Source organism: Montipora foliosa, chromosome 14 (genome assembly GCF_036669935.1).
Source record: "Montipora foliosa isolate CH-2021 chromosome 14, ASM3666993v2, whole genome shotgun sequence".
Lineage (NCBI taxonomy): Eukaryota > Metazoa > Cnidaria > Anthozoa > Scleractinia > Acroporidae > Montipora > Montipora foliosa.
The window spans coordinates 15,922,994-15,939,252 of record NC_090882.1 but is presented as its reverse complement, the minus strand read 5'-3'; the positions used below and the strand labels follow the sequence as shown (position 1 = coordinate 15,939,252).

Sequence of the window (16,259 nt, the reverse complement as noted above, 5' to 3'; positions counted from 1 at the left end):
ACTGGATCAGTGTGCTAAAGTAATAAATAAGTAGAAGATTTTGATTGGTGACAATGTTTAAAAAGGATTTGTTCATATATTCTAGAGATGAAATTACTTGAGTACCTTGAGGAAGATGTGGTGGTTGGTGTCGAATAACTTGAAGACGTTGAACGGGACGATGACGACACAGAACTGGAGTAGCTGAGAGGAAATTGTGATAGATACACAGTCAAATCGTCTCTAAGAGTATGAAGTTCTTAATGAAAATACCAGTGTCCTTGAATGCAGGGGATTCTATGTTTGGGCTATCTTGTAACAGTTGGTTTAGCTTTAAAGAAAAGACTTTATTAATTAATTTCGTGTGCTGGCATAAACTTTGAAATTACCTGGTGGAGGTTGAAATGCTTGATGACGTTGACACTGACGAGGATGTCGACACCGAGCTAGACGTGGACACACTACAAAAGCATAACATGTATATTAATCTTTCGGTCTGCTGAAGTAATAAGGAAGTAGGGTTTTGTTTTTATAGGCAACAGTGTTTTAAGGGCATTTTGTGCTTTTTAAATTAGAGAAAAGTATTAATTTTGATAAGTAAACATATTTTAGAGATCAGTTTGCTTAAGTACCTTGAGGAAGATGTAGTGGACACAGTTGTGGTTGTCGGTGTCGAATGACTTGAAGAGCTTGAAATGGAGGATGATGACACAGAGCTGGAGTAGCTGAAATGAAATTGTGGGAGGATTAGACAGTCAAAGTCTTTCTAAGAGTATGCAGTTCTTGATGAAAATACTAATGTCCTTGTGGAGAACTTGCTTTTGGAAATAGCTTTATAATGTTAGGTTGAGGTAAATCTTTCCCTCTTGCAAAGAAAGTGTTCTAATAGAAGGATTATATGTTTTTCATATAGGTACTGTACATGAAAGAAATATGTAATCCTTTCAGAAACGACAGCAATTAATACGTTTTACTATTCTCAGTCTTGAAACATGTGGCATTATAATAGCTTTCTGTAAATTAGTGTAACTTGTTTGCAATTACCTAGAGGAACTTGAAAGGCTAGATGAGGTGGATTGTGAGGATGATGTTGAGACAGACGATGATGTTGATACTGACGAAGTTGTAGACACTGATGACGATGTCGAGACCGATGATGATGTAGACACTGAACTGGACGTGGAGACACTGACATGAGAGAAAACACTTTTTAATGATAGGTTATCATAGTATTGAAGATCATGAATGTTCCCTACAAGGTTGTAGTTATTTAAAAATGTGTTTAGTGTTGTGTAAAGATGATTTGTAGAGTGTTTTTTCTAAAGTTAAAGGAAAAGAAGATGGAATCCTTTCAGAATGACAGCACTAAAAACGTTTAAAGTAGAACATATCTCATTACAGAAGCTTTCTGTAACTTAGTGTAAATGTTTGCAATTACCTAGAGGAAGTGGAAATGCTAGATGAGGTCGATTGTGACGATGATGTCGACACCGACGATGATGTGGACAGTGAGAATGATGTAGACACTGACGAAGATGTTGAGACCGAGCTGGACGTGGACACACTAAAAAAGCATTATATTACTGGATCAGTGTGCTAAAGTAATAAATAAGTAGAAGATTTTGATTGGTGACAATGTTTAAAAAGGATTTGTTCATATATTCTAGAGATGAAATTACTTGAGTACCTTGAGGAAGATGTGGTGGTTGGTGTCGAATAACTTGAAGACGTTGAACGGGACGATGACGACACAGAACTGGAGTAGCTGAGAGGAAATTGTGATAGATAAACAGTCAAATCGTCTCTAAGAGTATGAAGTTCTTAATGAAAATACCAGTGTCCTTGAATGCAGGGGATTCTATGTTTGGGCTATCTTGTAACAGTTGGTTTAGCTTTAAAGAAAAGACTTTATTAATTAATTTCGTGTGCTGGCATAAACTTTGAAATTACCTGGTGGAGGTTGAAATGCTTGATGACGTTGACACTGACGAGGATGTCGACACCGAGCTAGACGTGGACACACTACAAAAGCATAACATGTATATTAATCTTTCGGTCTGCTAAAGTAATAAGGAAGTAGGATTTTGTTTTTATAGGCAACCATGTTGTAAGGGTATTTTGTGCTTCTTAAATGAGAGGAAAGTATTAATTTTGATAAGGAAACATATTTTAGAGATCAGTTTGCTTAAGTACCTTGAGGAAGATGTTGTGTACACAGTTGTGGTTGTTGGTGTCGAATAACTTGAAGAGCTTGAAAGGGAGGATGATGACACAGAACTGGAGTAGCTGAAATGAAATTGTGGGAGGTTTAGAGAGTCAAAATTCTTTCTAAAATTATACAGTTCTTGATGAAAATACTAATGTCCTTGTGGAGAACTTGCGTTTGGCAATAGCTTTATAATGTTAGGTTGAGGTAAATCTTTCCCTCTTGCAAAGAAAGCGTGCAAATTATAGCATTGTATTTTTTCATATAGGTACTCTACATGAAAGTAATATATAATCCTTTCAGAAACGACAGCAATTAATACGTTTTACTATTCTCAGTCTAGAAACATATGGCATTATAATAGCTTTCTGTAAATTAGTGTAACTTGTTTGCAATTACCTAGAGGAACTTGAAAGGCTAGATGAGGTCGACTGTGAGGATGATGTTGAGACAGACGATGACGTTGATACTGACGAAGTTGTAGACACTGACGACGATGTCGAGACCGATGATGATGTAGACACTGACGATGATGTCGACACTGAACTGGACGTGGAGACACTGACATGAGAGAAAACACTTTTTAATGATAGGTTATCATAGTATTAAAGATCATGAATGTTCCCTACAAGGTTGTAGTTATTTAAAAATGTGTTTAGGGTTGTGTAAAGTTGATTTGTAGTGTTTTTTTCTAAAGTTAAAGGAAAAGAAGATGAAATCTTTTCAGAATGACAGCACTAAAAACGTTTAAAAGTAGAACATATCTCATTATAGAAGCTTTCTGTAACTTAGTGTAAATTGTTTGCAATTACCTAGAGGAAGTGGAAATGCTAGATGAGGTCGATCGTGACGATGATGTCGACACCGACGATGATGTGGACAGTGAGGATGATGTAGACACTGACGAAGATGTTGAGACCGAGCTGGACGTAAACACACTAAAAAAGCATTATATTACTGGATCAGTGTGCTAAAGTAATAAATAAGTAGAAGATTTTGATTGGTGGCAATGTTTACAAGGATTTGTTTATATATTTTAGAGATGAATCTTCTTGAGTACCTTGAGGAAGATGTGGTGGTTGGTGTCGAATAACTTGAAGACGTTGAACGGGACGATGACGACACAGAACTGGAGTAGCTGAGAGGAAATTGTGATAGATACACAGTCAAATCGTCTCTAAGAGTATGAAGTTCTTAATGAAAATACCAGTGTCATTGAATGCAGGGGATTCTATGTTTGCGCTATCTTGTAACAGTTGGTTTAGCCTTAAAGAAAAGACTTTATTAATTAATTTCGTGTGCTGGCATAAACTTTGAAAGTACCTGGTGGAGGTTGAAATGCTTGATGACGTTGACACTGACGAGGATGTCGACACCGAGCTAGACGTGGACACACTACAAAAGCATAACATGTATATTAATCTTTCGGTCTCCTGAAGTAATAAGGAAGTAGGATTTTGCTTTTATAGGCAACCATGTTTTAAGGGTATTTTGTGCTTCTTAAATTAGAGAAAAGTATTAATTTTGATAATTAAGTGAACATATTTTAGAGGTCAGTTAGCTTAAGTACCTTGAGGAAGATGTAGTGGACACACTTGTGGTTGTTGGTGTCGAATAACTTGAAGAGCTTGAAAGGGAGGATGATGACACAGAACTGGAGTAGCTGAATTGAAATTGTGGGAGGATTAGACAGTCAAAATCTTTCTAAGAGTATGCAGTTCTTGATGAAAATACTAATGTCCTTGTGGAGAACTTGCGTTTGGCAATAGCTTTATAATGTTATCTTGAGGTAAATATTTCACTCTTGCAAAGAAAGCGTGCTAATAGAAGGATTGTATGTTTTCATATAGGTACTCTACATGAAAGTAATATATAATCCTTTCAAAAACGACAGCAATTAATACGTTTTACTATTCTCAATCTTGAAACATACGGCATTATATCAGCTTTCTGTAAATTAGTGTAACTTCTTTGCAATAACCTAGAGCAACTTCATAGTAAACATATTTTAGAGATCAGTTAGCTTAAGTACCTTGAGGAAGATGTAGTGGACACAGTTGTGGTTGTTGGTGTCGAATAACTTGAAGAGCTTGAAAGGGAGGATGACGACACAGAACTGGAGTAGCTGAAATGAAATTGTGGGAGGATTAGACAGTCAAAGTCTTTCTAAGAGTATGCAGTTCTTGATGAAAATACTAATGTCCTTGTGGAGAACTTGCTTTTGGCAATAGCTTTATAATGTTAGCTTGAGGTAAATCTTTTCCTCTTGCAAAGAAAGCGTGCAAATTATAGGATTGTATGTTTTCATATAGGTACTCTACATGAAAGTAATATATAATCCTTTCAGAAACGACAGCAATTAATACGTTTTACTAATCTCAGTCTAGAAACATATGGCATTATAATAGCTTTCTGTAAATTAGTGTAACTTGTTTGCAATTACCTAGAGGAACTTGAAAGGCTAGATGAGGTCGATTGTGAGGATGATGTTGAGACAGACGATGATGTTGATACTGACGAAGTTGTAGACACTGACGACGATGTCGAGACCGATGATGATGTAGACACTGACGATGATGTCGACACTGAACTGGACGTGGAGACACTGACATGAGAGAAAACACTTTTTAATGATAGGTTATCATAGTATTGAAGATCATGAATGTTCCCTACAAGGTTGTACTTATTTAAAAATGTGTTTAGTGTTGTGTAAAGATGATTTGTAGAGTGTTTTTTCTAAAGTTAAGAGGAAAAGAAGATGGAATCCTTTTAGAATGACAGCACTTCAAACGTTTAAAAATAGAGCATATCTCATTATAGAAGCTCTCTGTAACATAGTGTAAATTGTTTGCAATTACCTAGAGGAAGTGGAAATGCTAGATGAGGTGGATTGTGACGATGATGTCGACACCGACGATGATGTGGACAGTGAGGATGATGTAGACACTAACGAATATGTTGAGACCGAGCTGGACGTGGACTAACTAAAAAAGCATTATATTACTGGATCAGTGTGCTAAAGTAATAAACAAGTAGAAGATTTTGTTTGGCGACAATGTTTAAAAAGGATTTGTTCATATATTTTAGAGATGAATCTGCTTGAGTACCTTGAGGAAGATGTTGTGGTTGGTTTCGAATAACTTGAAGACGTTGAACGAGACGATGACGACAGAGAACTGGAGTAGCTGAGAGGAAATTGTGATAGATACACAGTCAAATCGTCTCTAAGAGTATAAAGTTCTTAATGAAAATACTCCTGTCCTTGAATGCAGGGTATTCTCTGTTTGGGCTATCTTGTAAGAGTTGGTTTAGCTTTTAAGAAAATACTTTATTAAGTAATTTTGTGTGCTTGCATGAGCTTTCAAATTACCTGGTGGAAGTTGAAATGCTTGATGGCGTTGACACTGACGAGGATGTCGACACCGAGCTGGACGTGGACACACTACAAAAGTATTACATGTATATTAATCTATCGGTCTGCTGAAGTAATAAGGAAGTAGGATTTCTTTTTTATAGGCGACAGTTTTTTAAGAGCATTTAAGTGCTTCTTAAATGAGAGAAAAGTATTAATTTTGATAAGTAAACATATTTTACAGATCGGTTTCCTTAAGTACCTTGAGGAAGAGGTAGTGGACACAGTTGTGGTTGTTGGTGTCGAATAACTTGAAGAGCTTGAAAGGGAGGATGATGACACAGAACTGGAGTAGCTGAAATGAAATTGTGGGAGGATTAGACAGTCAAAGTCTTTCTAAGAGTATGCAGTTCTTGATGAAAATACTAATGTCCTTGTGGAGAACTTGCTTTTGGCAATAGCCTTATAATGTTAGCTTGAGGTAAATCTTTCCCTCTTGCAAAGAAAGCGTGCAAATTATAGGATTGTATGTTTTCATATAGGTACTCTACATGAAAGTAATATATAATCCTTTCAGAAACGACAGCAATTAGTACGTTTTACTAATCTCAGTCTAGAAACATATGGCATTATAATAGCTTTGTGTAAATTAGTGTTACTTAGTGGAACTTAAAAGGCTAGATGAGGTCGATTGTGAGGATGATGTTGAGACAGACGATGATGTTGATCCTGACGATGTTGTAGACAGACGTTGATGTCGACACTGAAGCTGACGTGGAGACACTGACATGAGAGAGAACAGTTTTTTTAATGATAGGTTATGATAGTATTTAAGATCCTGAATCTCCCCTATAAGGTTGTAGTTGTTTGAATATGTGTTGTAGTGTTATTGTAAAGATGATTTGTACAGCATTTTTTCTAAGATGGAATCGTTTTAGAGTGACAGCAGTTAAAACTTGTGAAAGTAGAACATATCGCATTAAAGAAGTTTTCTGTAAATGATGTGGACACTGATGATGATGTAGTCACTGACGAAGATGTTGAGACCGAGCTGGACGTGGACACACTAAAAAAGCATTATATTACTCGATCAGTGTGCTGAAGTAATAACGAAGTAGGAGGTTTTTATTGGCGACAGTGTTTAAAAAGCATTTTGTCATATATTTTAGAGATGAGATTGCTTTAGTACTTTGAGGAAGATGTGGTGGTTGGTGTTGAATAACTTGAAGACGTTGAACGGGACGATGATGATACAGAACTGGAGTAGCTGAGGGGAAATTGTGGCACTCAAATCGTATATAAGGGTGTGATATTCTTAACAGAAATACCATTGTACTTAAATACAGGGGAATCGAGGTTTTGGAATTGTGAAGGATATTTTTGCCTTGGTTTTGGGTTTTGGGTGTAGAGTTCTTTGTTTTTTTGTTTAAGGACGTTGTAACTAAATTACTTTTACGCTTTTTTAAGGGTTGGATTACCATCGTCGTTGAACATGATGACTTAGGAAGTGATGATTACTTTGTTGTGGAACGTGAATAGGTTGAGTGACTGAAAGGAGACCTTGTCCACAAATTTAAACATTGTTATGAATACTCTCGAAACTTCTTCTTTTTGTTTGCTCTTTATATCTTACCTTGATGATATTATTGATGATGTTGTTGAAAGCGAACTTGAAGTACTGAAATGTAATAAAATTAAGTGTTAACATGTATTATAGAATTGTTTAATATCCTCTTCATTAGAGCGGTTTTCAAATGAGTGTTGTAAAACCAAAACCAAAGTAATTATTTTGGCCAATTAAAAAGGACACATACAAATCCAGTAAACCAATCAAAACTCAAAGTAATTACACCTAGCCGACACAAGGCGCGGGAAAATGTGCACGCGCGAGCCACAATTGGTTTCACTTCTGATTGGTTGAGAAAGTGGCGCGAGAACTTTGAACCAATCACTAAGTGAAGTAATGCAAAACCAAAGTAATTCACTAATTACTTTCGACACTCAATTGAAAACCTCTCTATACGTCGCAAAAAATTATTAGTGTTCGTATTTAAACTGCAGGTATATTGACAGTGTTCAGTTCCTGGGGAAATAGGACTGTTTCGCAACTGTGAACTTATTTTGTGCTTTGTTATGGAGGCAAAGGAGATACGAAAGGAGTTAATGCCAATCACATAACCTTTGTTTATATGCTGTCGATCCTACTCGAGAATTTTTATGTTGTTTAAGATGACATGACGTCTCAACAACCAATGACATTCGGCGCTATTTCTACGAAAGCTGGAGCTGCAGAGCAACTGATTCTTTTAGTAAATATACGAAAGTTTGTATATTTAAACTGTGGAATGGACATGAAACGAAAGTTAGAGAATGTTACTGAACTTTGGTTGATTTTTCTGTTTTTACTATGTTTGCTTTGCAGAGGTGGAGAAGGAGGGAGAATTGGGAAAATTACTTGCACCATTCATTTAAACGGGGTCTTTTTGTTGGCAAGGCAGGGTGCCCTTACCTTGTGCTGGAATGTGATGATGTTGATGAGATGCACGGTCTATCACATTCATTAGTCATGTTGACACACTTTTTTCCGTCGAAGTAAGTGCCCTCTGGGCATGCGCAACCCTCTACTCTGGTACCACGGCAGCATCTTTCATCTTGTGCTGCACAAACGCCGTTCTGTTCACACGTGGAAGGGATTGTTATGTTTGCCATGTAGCCAGGCTGGTTTTTGCATGATCGGCAGCAAGGAAGTTCTGTTTGAAAAAAAGACAAACAATTAAAGGGGATTGCTTGTGAGATACCTTGATCATAGCTAAGTGCATTTCCTCTATAAACAACGTTACTGTACTGTTTTGCCAGAAATGGCTTTGACTTCACACATATTCGTCTTAAAGCGCTTTCATTTCAATCCCCGTCCTTTTTTACTTGCCTCGGAATACATGGATCTTTACCATATTCAGATCTTAGAACGAATTGCAGGTTTGTTTTTTTTCTTGGTCTACACTGTTCTAATTTTTCTTAATATGGAGACGTAAACTTGAGAACAGTCCTTAAGTTGGCCATGCCGTCTCATGGTAACATATGCTTTTGTCCATGTTTTTTCCTTTGATAGCCAACGTTGTCCGCAACTTTAAATGTGAATTATCTTTTTAACAGTCATTACATTTTTTTTTTTAGCAAATCTTACCACAGAAGCCTTCTCGACGCCACAAAACGGATATTCCGTGTTGGTTACATGCTCTGGCATAATTTGCCACAGCTGAGCAGAAGCAGCCACAATCTCCACCCTGGTGACACAAGCAGGTCTCATGACGACAAGAGTCAAAGTACTTGTTGGGTGAAACCACAGGATGACATTTTGCGAATACGTCGCTCTTGATTACCCTGCAACCTGAGCAAAGAAAACTCAATCTTATGGGTGACCATACGAAATAAAGGTATTTTAGTTACTTAAAAACAAACCAAAACATATAAAGAGGCTTAACATGTAATGAGGTTCATACACGAGTCACATGACGCATTGGAAGCTATGCACAAGAAAGGACAAAGAGCTTTTGGTTGAATTATTTCTTTTGTAGTGATGTTTGGTATACTTCTTGCATGTTTTGAAGAACGAAAAGAGTAAGCAAGGGCTATTTTCAGGCATTGAGAAGATATGTGATTTACTGCCAAGGTTTCAGCTTGTTTTTATCACTTGAAGTTGACACACCTTTCACGACCACCGTTTTCTTTTTCATTGAAGAACTTTACCTCATGAATGTGTTGGGAGTTTTCATTAAAATTCGTTAGGAGTGAAAGAGGTTTTCTTACCTTTCCATGCCCAATTTGCCCTGTCCTTATACGTTTTACATGCACCCGTGCCGTCGAGTTCTGAGTCGGGACTAGTGGCAACTGTATCCTGACATCCGTCTTCATTGGCCCAGCCTCCTCCTATTTTACCAGAGTCTGCACCGACGTCGTTGTTCCTTATTCTGTTATCGTCCTCGTCTTTCTCGTTAAAATTACCGCACAATCCAGACAGCAAATCTGAACCTTTGTATTTAAGGTTGGGTGTGATATAAACTCGGTTACCTCTGTCATATTTTACCTGTTAGGAATTACAGAAAAAATTAACAAATTGATGTCAGTTTTTCATGCGTCTGTCCTGTTATTGATCATGAATTGCGTCATAACATTGCCAAAGTAGGTGTGGATCTACGAGGCGATAGCCAAGTGGATCCGCAGACTACTTTGACAATGTTATGACGAAATTCATGATCAATAACAGGAAAGACGCATGAAAAACTTACATCAATTTGTTTTTTACAATAACAAAAAGGCAGAGGGGTCAAAATGAAGTCAAAACACGAAAAGAAAGCGAGACAAAAATGCGAGAAACTTCAATCTTACGCGAGCAATATCGCATCTTTATCGCGTAAATTATACATTTATGTGTCTGCCCGCTTATTGAAATTAAAAATTAGCCAATGAGCGCGCGATAATTTTCACAGTCATTGTAAAATATAGTTTTGTTCATCGTACCTTCTAATAATACGAAAAATATCGCCAAGGCAGACTCACCTCATACAATGGCTGAAATCGATCGGATGGGTTGAAAACGCGCACAATTATGAACAAACCCCTGCTGAAGATCTCTGTGTAAGGAAGAGTACTGAATCCGCATGGTTGAGGGTAATCTCCAGGGAAAATTTCTGTTGAGAAGCCATTGACGGTTATCTTAATATCTTTCTGACTTAGCTCAACCGTTCCATGATCAGTGTCAATGATTACTTTCTTGCATACTAGTAGCTCAAAGGAATCTTTGCAAAGTTCGTTGGAGACTCTGATTTTGTTTTGAGTTTGAGAAATCAACATAAGTTCGTATTGGCAAGATATCGAGCCACTAAACGCGATCCATTTGCCGTCAAATGTTCGGTAGTTGTCCTGACCAAATGCTGCGCATTCATACTCGGGTAGCTTCTCTATCCTCGGATCCTCCACCCAAATTCGAGCACCGTTGCACACTCTGTTGAATGATAGAACAGGACACTTTAAATGATAACACAGAAAGATTGAACAATCATAATATCAGGTATAATTTAAAGTAACAATTGACATCTCACTCAGTGCCTGCCTTTATTTTTTATACGCTGACGTTTCCTCGATTTCACCTTTATTTGCAGTACTTACTTTGAGCAATCCAGAGGGTGGCTGTCATTCTTTTCATAATAATGTTCTCCATCCTGTACACAGCCACACTCGTCCTTGTCAACGCACTTAAGAGTAAACTCGTTCCAGTACAAGCCATCCGGACAGTGGCAACCAGCCTTTGTTTCATTTGCGTTTTCATCTTCCAAGCCTTTGCACGTTTTTCCACCTGTTTTCCATTGCTGGCCATCTGGGCATGATCCATTATCTAATTGAAAAAATAAGCGAAGGAGCTTTAGCAAAGGCTAGAGTGTTACTCAGTCACGCAACGGTATCCTGAGATTGTAACGTTCGCATTGAATTTAGTTTTGCCAAACCATTGTCTCCAAATGGGACAAATCAATGTGTCTCCAAAACCTGTTCGGATAATTTCAATCACGCTGAAATGCTACTTGTGAGCTTATCATCTTAAGCACTTAGCGTCCCAGCATAATTTACACAGTTGCCCGTAAACGATAAAAGTACCCCAGTTTGCTAATGTCTGATGAAACCATAGGAATAGGGTTTCCTGTCAGCGTGGGGGGTTAATTGCCTTAAATGGAACAAAAAGCATTGTGCGGAGATGCGATAGTCTGGAAGATGGGTTTAAGGGCTGAATTCTAGTTTATTGACCTACCTTGAAGGCATTCTGAAGGCAAAACACACTTGTCCCCCAGGAGCACTTTGTTTGAATCTGAACAGTAACAGCCTTCAATACATGGTCGACTACAAGATAACAAACAATAAAGTATGAAGACCAATGAGAATAGTATTGAGCAGTTAAACTTTGCCAGTGTAGCAAGCGTCCTTTGACAGTGTCGTTCTTGAGGGGTACGTACAATTTTTTATGGTTGAGATGCGGTTTACAATTATTATTAAGTGAAGTTTTTCTCCCGTATCTTTTTTTTTTGGAAACATCTTTAGTGATTTGAGAATGAAATATTTTTTTCTCGAAAGGGAAATAACTTTATTTCCTTCACTGTTCTTGGCTGTCGTCGTTGGATACCCACGATTATGCAGATATGCTAGAGACGCAGTGCGGCCTAGTGGTTAGTTCCCGGGTTCAAGACTCCTTCTGACTACTCGCCGAATTTGTTCCTAGTAGTTCCTGGTTCAACGTCTCGGCTGCACTTCTAAATAGCCAACTGTTTCGCGTCTGTCCAGTTGGAATTCTAAACGGTTGTTGTTGTTACGTCCTGTCGTTCGTTGATTGTGTTTCATTGGCCCTGAAAAGCCCCATGGGGAGTGGTCAATTAAATATGTATGTACGTATATGAAACGATTATTCTACTTGATAAATGTCGCTGGAAAGCAATATTTGAGACCGTGACTCTGCACAAAGACAAGGCAGTCAAGTTATTTTCCTGTTGGATTCCCTCTTCCGTCTCCCATTCACTCACTCACTCACTCACTCACTCACTAACTAAATTAATAAATCTCGCACTGAGTACTGATTATCTTCGACTTAATCTGTTAAGGAAACTTACTTAAGGCAATCTGACGGGTTTTGTAAATCTCCGCATGTCTGATTACATTTAGTTTCACAGTATTTGAACTCAAGACCAGACGGGCAAGTCGCTGATAAAGGAATAAAAGCAATGAATTATTAAACAACAATATCAAATAGTTAAACGATGCCAAGTTTTCATATTTGCACTAGATTTTCACGGACGGAGGTGCATTTTTAAATGCAATAGGATTCTGGGTTCCCAACGAGGTATTGGCATCTTAAGTTAGACCACAAAACCAGGAATTCCGAGTCGCATTGTTGGCGGACAATGTTGGGTTCTTTTAACTTTCCCACAGGGTTTATGAGCAAGGGTTTTGAGACAGCGCGTATGATTTATAGTCTGTCCCGAAAAAACTAAAAGGCTAACCGGCCATGAGAAAGGCCGGAATTGCCAATGGTAATAATATGCATTTTGGAGAAAGAGTGGCTTTTTTGGAAAAAAGCCCTTTTCCCAATGAATACGTTGTTGAACTGAATTCAGAAATGTCTAAAATATACTCGGATAGATGAAACGCGTCATACATCAGAGACAGGTGAGTTCCTCATAAAAGGATCACAAATGAATGACATCATGCATGGACTCTTCCACTCCATGACATTGTGTCAAAGTTCTTTAATAGGGACCCGGCCAAACTTTTACTCCCTCTACATGCTCTGTGAAATTCAGCTGGTCTGATGTTGTGCATTATGGCCAACAAGAGATTTTACTTACGTTTGCTGCATGCCGGTATCTCCCTTCTCCAGTCTCCGATTCTGTATCCCGCATCACCACAAACCTTAGCGTATCCTGCGGCGATATCACATAAACTTGGGCGATGCCTGCAGCCAGCTTTCATAGCAAGCTTGTAGAACGATTCCGATGATACAAGACAGTCTTTAAAAGGTCCAGTCTCACTTTTAATTTTACTCGCTCGGGCAAGACTTTCTGCTGAATTTTGCTCATAAATAGTGCAGTAGTCAATCAGAACGGTGGGCTCCTCGTCTCCCAGTATGCCGTCGCACCCGGGCTTCTTTTTAGTATCAAGCCACGCCTGCAAAAAGGATCCAGCGCTGCTATAGAGGGCGTTATTGGGACCAGTAAAGTCGTCGGTGCTCTTGTAGTTATATGTGCCGCACAGACCGCAGGTTTTAGACAACCCGTTTTCGTTAGGTTTCAAGGTTTTCTCCGTCAGGTATAAGTCTTGCCCGGTTAAGATCAAATCGAAATCATTGGTGGATAGAATCACGTTATTGACTCCAACGAAATCCACTCGTAACACACTTTCTTCTAGGTATTCCGTGATCTTTTGGCTATCATAATACACCTCAATTTGTACGGAACTTCCTGAAATGGTTCTCTTAAAGTCGATCACTTTGCCTCTATATGTCACGTGGAGGTTTTGTTTTTTGCAGTATTGCATGTTTGCGTCATCTTTACATTCCTCGTTCTGAACTCTGATTGAAAATTGAGATGATAGTGAAGAAGCTTGGCAATCTCGCAGCAAAATATAGCCGCACTCTTTTGGGTACACTTCAAACTGCTTGCCGTCAAATGTCTGGAAATTTGTGAATCCAAGAGCGGAGCAGGTTGCTGAACAAAAAGAACATGGAATAAAACGTTGTTAAGAATGTATTTTAAGTGCACATGTTTAAAATTGAAATCGAACCCCACGATAAGACAAAATATCCTTTTAAAATTAAACAGTGACCTGAACACGGTTGTCTGATAACACTCTTTTTTTATAAGACCTTTTTTTCAGTCACGATTTGAGCCTGAAAACGTTCTTAACGTTGTGTGGTGTACTAAGCTCGACTACAAACTGAGTTGTTCTCTTCTGTGGATCATGCAATAAGAAAACCACATTGTTAATGCTCAAAACCTTCCTTGAGTTTTTGAGTTAATTATACTGATACACTACTGTTACATTTCTTTTACCTTTATTTACTAGTCACAAAAACAAAACAAATGAGCAAAATATAGATATACTTAACTGACGCATCCTAAATTTTAATCTGAATGTTCTTATAAAAAAGAGTGATTGTGTTTTTACAAAATTATTAGGATAGTACGCGTACTCTCATTGGTCAAGAGCTGTGTTTAGATTAGAGTATGTAGACACGGCTGTGACATCACACGAATTTTGATTGGTTATGCGTTGTCAGACGCGCGTTTTGATTGGCTGGTAGGAAATATGCGCGTGTATCAAGAAAATCTGTTCAATCAAGAAATGAAAAAACCAGCATTTTCCCTCATTTGTTGAATTATTTTTGAGAAATGTGTTATAAAAGCAATAGAGGACTTTTTTCCGTGTTTACATAGCTTTATCTAAACACTTGGGGAGATGGGAGAATTCTCGACGGTTATGCAAAGTTTGCATAACCGTCGAGAATTCTCCCTGCTGCCCCTCGTGTTTAGATGAAGCTATGTAAAAACGGAAAAAGTCCTCCACTGTTTAATTAATATTTATAATATCAGTAGCTGCAATTTTGTCTTCAAATAAAATATTTAGCTGGGAACTAACACCTACCTTTGCATGCGGTGGCTTTGCAATCCCACTGATTTGGTGTGCATTTACTGAAATAAAACATAACAATTAAAATTCATGGTAGGTGACATTCTGTCTGTTTGTGACGGGTATCTAACCATTATTCCATGAGGGTGCGTTGGATATGAGATAATAGATAACCATCAAGGTGCATAGCGCCAAGTTGGCTATAATCATCTCATATCGAGTGGGATGATGTTTTTATAAAATTCTCATCAAATTCTGAAAGCTTGGACACTTGGAAGTTAAAGCCAATCAGCTTCTAGCTTGGCAACACTTGACGCAATCAGTTTCCATGTTAGGTCATACGGTATATGACCTGATAACCGAGATTGAGTGAACCAATCCGAAAGCTAGAAACGCAATATCCGAGGTCGAAAATTTAACAATCATTCTCATTAAATGTGTCTAAAACTTTTGACTTTTCTGAAACAGGTCGGTCGGTAAAAACAGACCTGGTTTCAAATGGTTGTAAAACCTCCTTACATTTTATCGTTGTGCAAATGAATCAACGCAACGATATTATGCGTCAATAATTTGATGTGCAAAGTCAATTCCGCCTTCTTAGAACAGTGTTTTGGGCCACTTCAATCGCAAAACCGCATATATTTTTAACTTAACGTGAATCAAACTAGCTTTAAACGCTCCCCTTCCTGTACAATAATAGTCAACACACATGCTCATATATGGGCTGGGAGAGTTGAATCTACTTAGTAGCCTTAGCTTACCACACTTTGCAAGATTCATAACGGAATTTCCCTTGCTTGTATGGACGACCTTCATGATAGCATGGACAATTCTCCGCTTTTACGCATTTATCTCCATCCCAGTACATGCCATCTGCGCATGTGCACCCAGGTACACTTTTCATATTGCATTGTGACAGGTCTCTATTTTCGCATATTCTCGCACAGGCCGGGGCGGTATCACTGAAAGTCATGGTGGACGGACAGGATTTTGCTGTGCAAAGAAACAAGAAAACAATTAGGTCACCTGGTTCGTGTTGTTTGCGTGTGATCGCCTCTATTTAAGGAACTGCTGGGCCTTAAACAAGAGAAAGAATGTGTTTACTCTATGTTAAATCGAATTGTTGTCAACGCGGCTTTTCCCTAAAAGAAACGAAAATAATTGCCGGTCAAGGTATCCATGTCTCATTATCAAATCTATTATCAAAGGATGTCTGCTGCTGCAAACAGGAAATCATGATTCACCGTGAACCACGTGACGGGAAAGGTTTCAAGGGATACCCTACGCGACCATAGGAGTCAGCTGACTGTTCAAATCTGCTTGAGCTGTAAATAATTTGTGCCTTTCATATGTCTTTTCTACCCGGCATTTATGCAGTTATATATTTAGATACCCTCTTACGTACTGGCATAATTTCCTTTGCATTGCTACTGACACTTACCGCAAAAATTGTCTCTTCTCCAGTCCAATGTAACATTGTTCAGAGCGCACTGTCTGCTGTAAACATCGAGCATTGCACAAGTCGCTGCATTGCGATCCTCATCGGGGCTGGCACAA

At 38.3% G+C, this 16,259-nt stretch overlaps 1 protein-coding gene and 1 long non-coding RNA gene across 2 annotated transcripts in view; one reads left to right on the top strand and one right to left on the bottom strand.

Moving 5' to 3' along the window:
* Window positions 1-10,802, top strand: part of LOC137985173 (uncharacterized) — a 44,037-nt gene extending 33,235 nt beyond the window's left edge. Inside the window, exons 3-4 of the long non-coding RNA XR_011119253.1 lie at window positions 8,712-8,971; window positions 10,697-10,802. This is a non-coding gene — a long non-coding RNA (uncharacterized lncRNA). The remainder of the gene's footprint in view (window positions 1-8,711; window positions 8,972-10,696) is intronic.
* The window catches only part of LOC137985172 (mucin-2-like), a 62,796-nt gene that overhangs the window by 37,518 nt on the left and 9,019 nt on the right, over window positions 1-16,259 (bottom strand). Inside the window, 12 exon segments of the mRNA XM_068832693.1 lie at window positions 1,120-1,167; window positions 8,047-8,287; window positions 8,722-8,925; window positions 9,345-9,621; window positions 10,095-10,539; window positions 10,704-10,929; window positions 11,338-11,426; window positions 12,188-12,278; window positions 12,923-13,780; window positions 14,718-14,764; window positions 15,464-15,695; window positions 16,144-16,259. The exon segment at window positions 16,144-16,259 is cut by the window's right edge and continues 359 nt beyond it. Coding sequence (XP_068688794.1) covers window positions 1,120-1,167; window positions 8,047-8,287; window positions 8,722-8,925; window positions 9,345-9,621; window positions 10,095-10,539; window positions 10,704-10,929; window positions 11,338-11,426; window positions 12,188-12,278; window positions 12,923-13,780; window positions 14,718-14,764; window positions 15,464-15,695; window positions 16,144-16,259 — 2,874 coding nt within the window.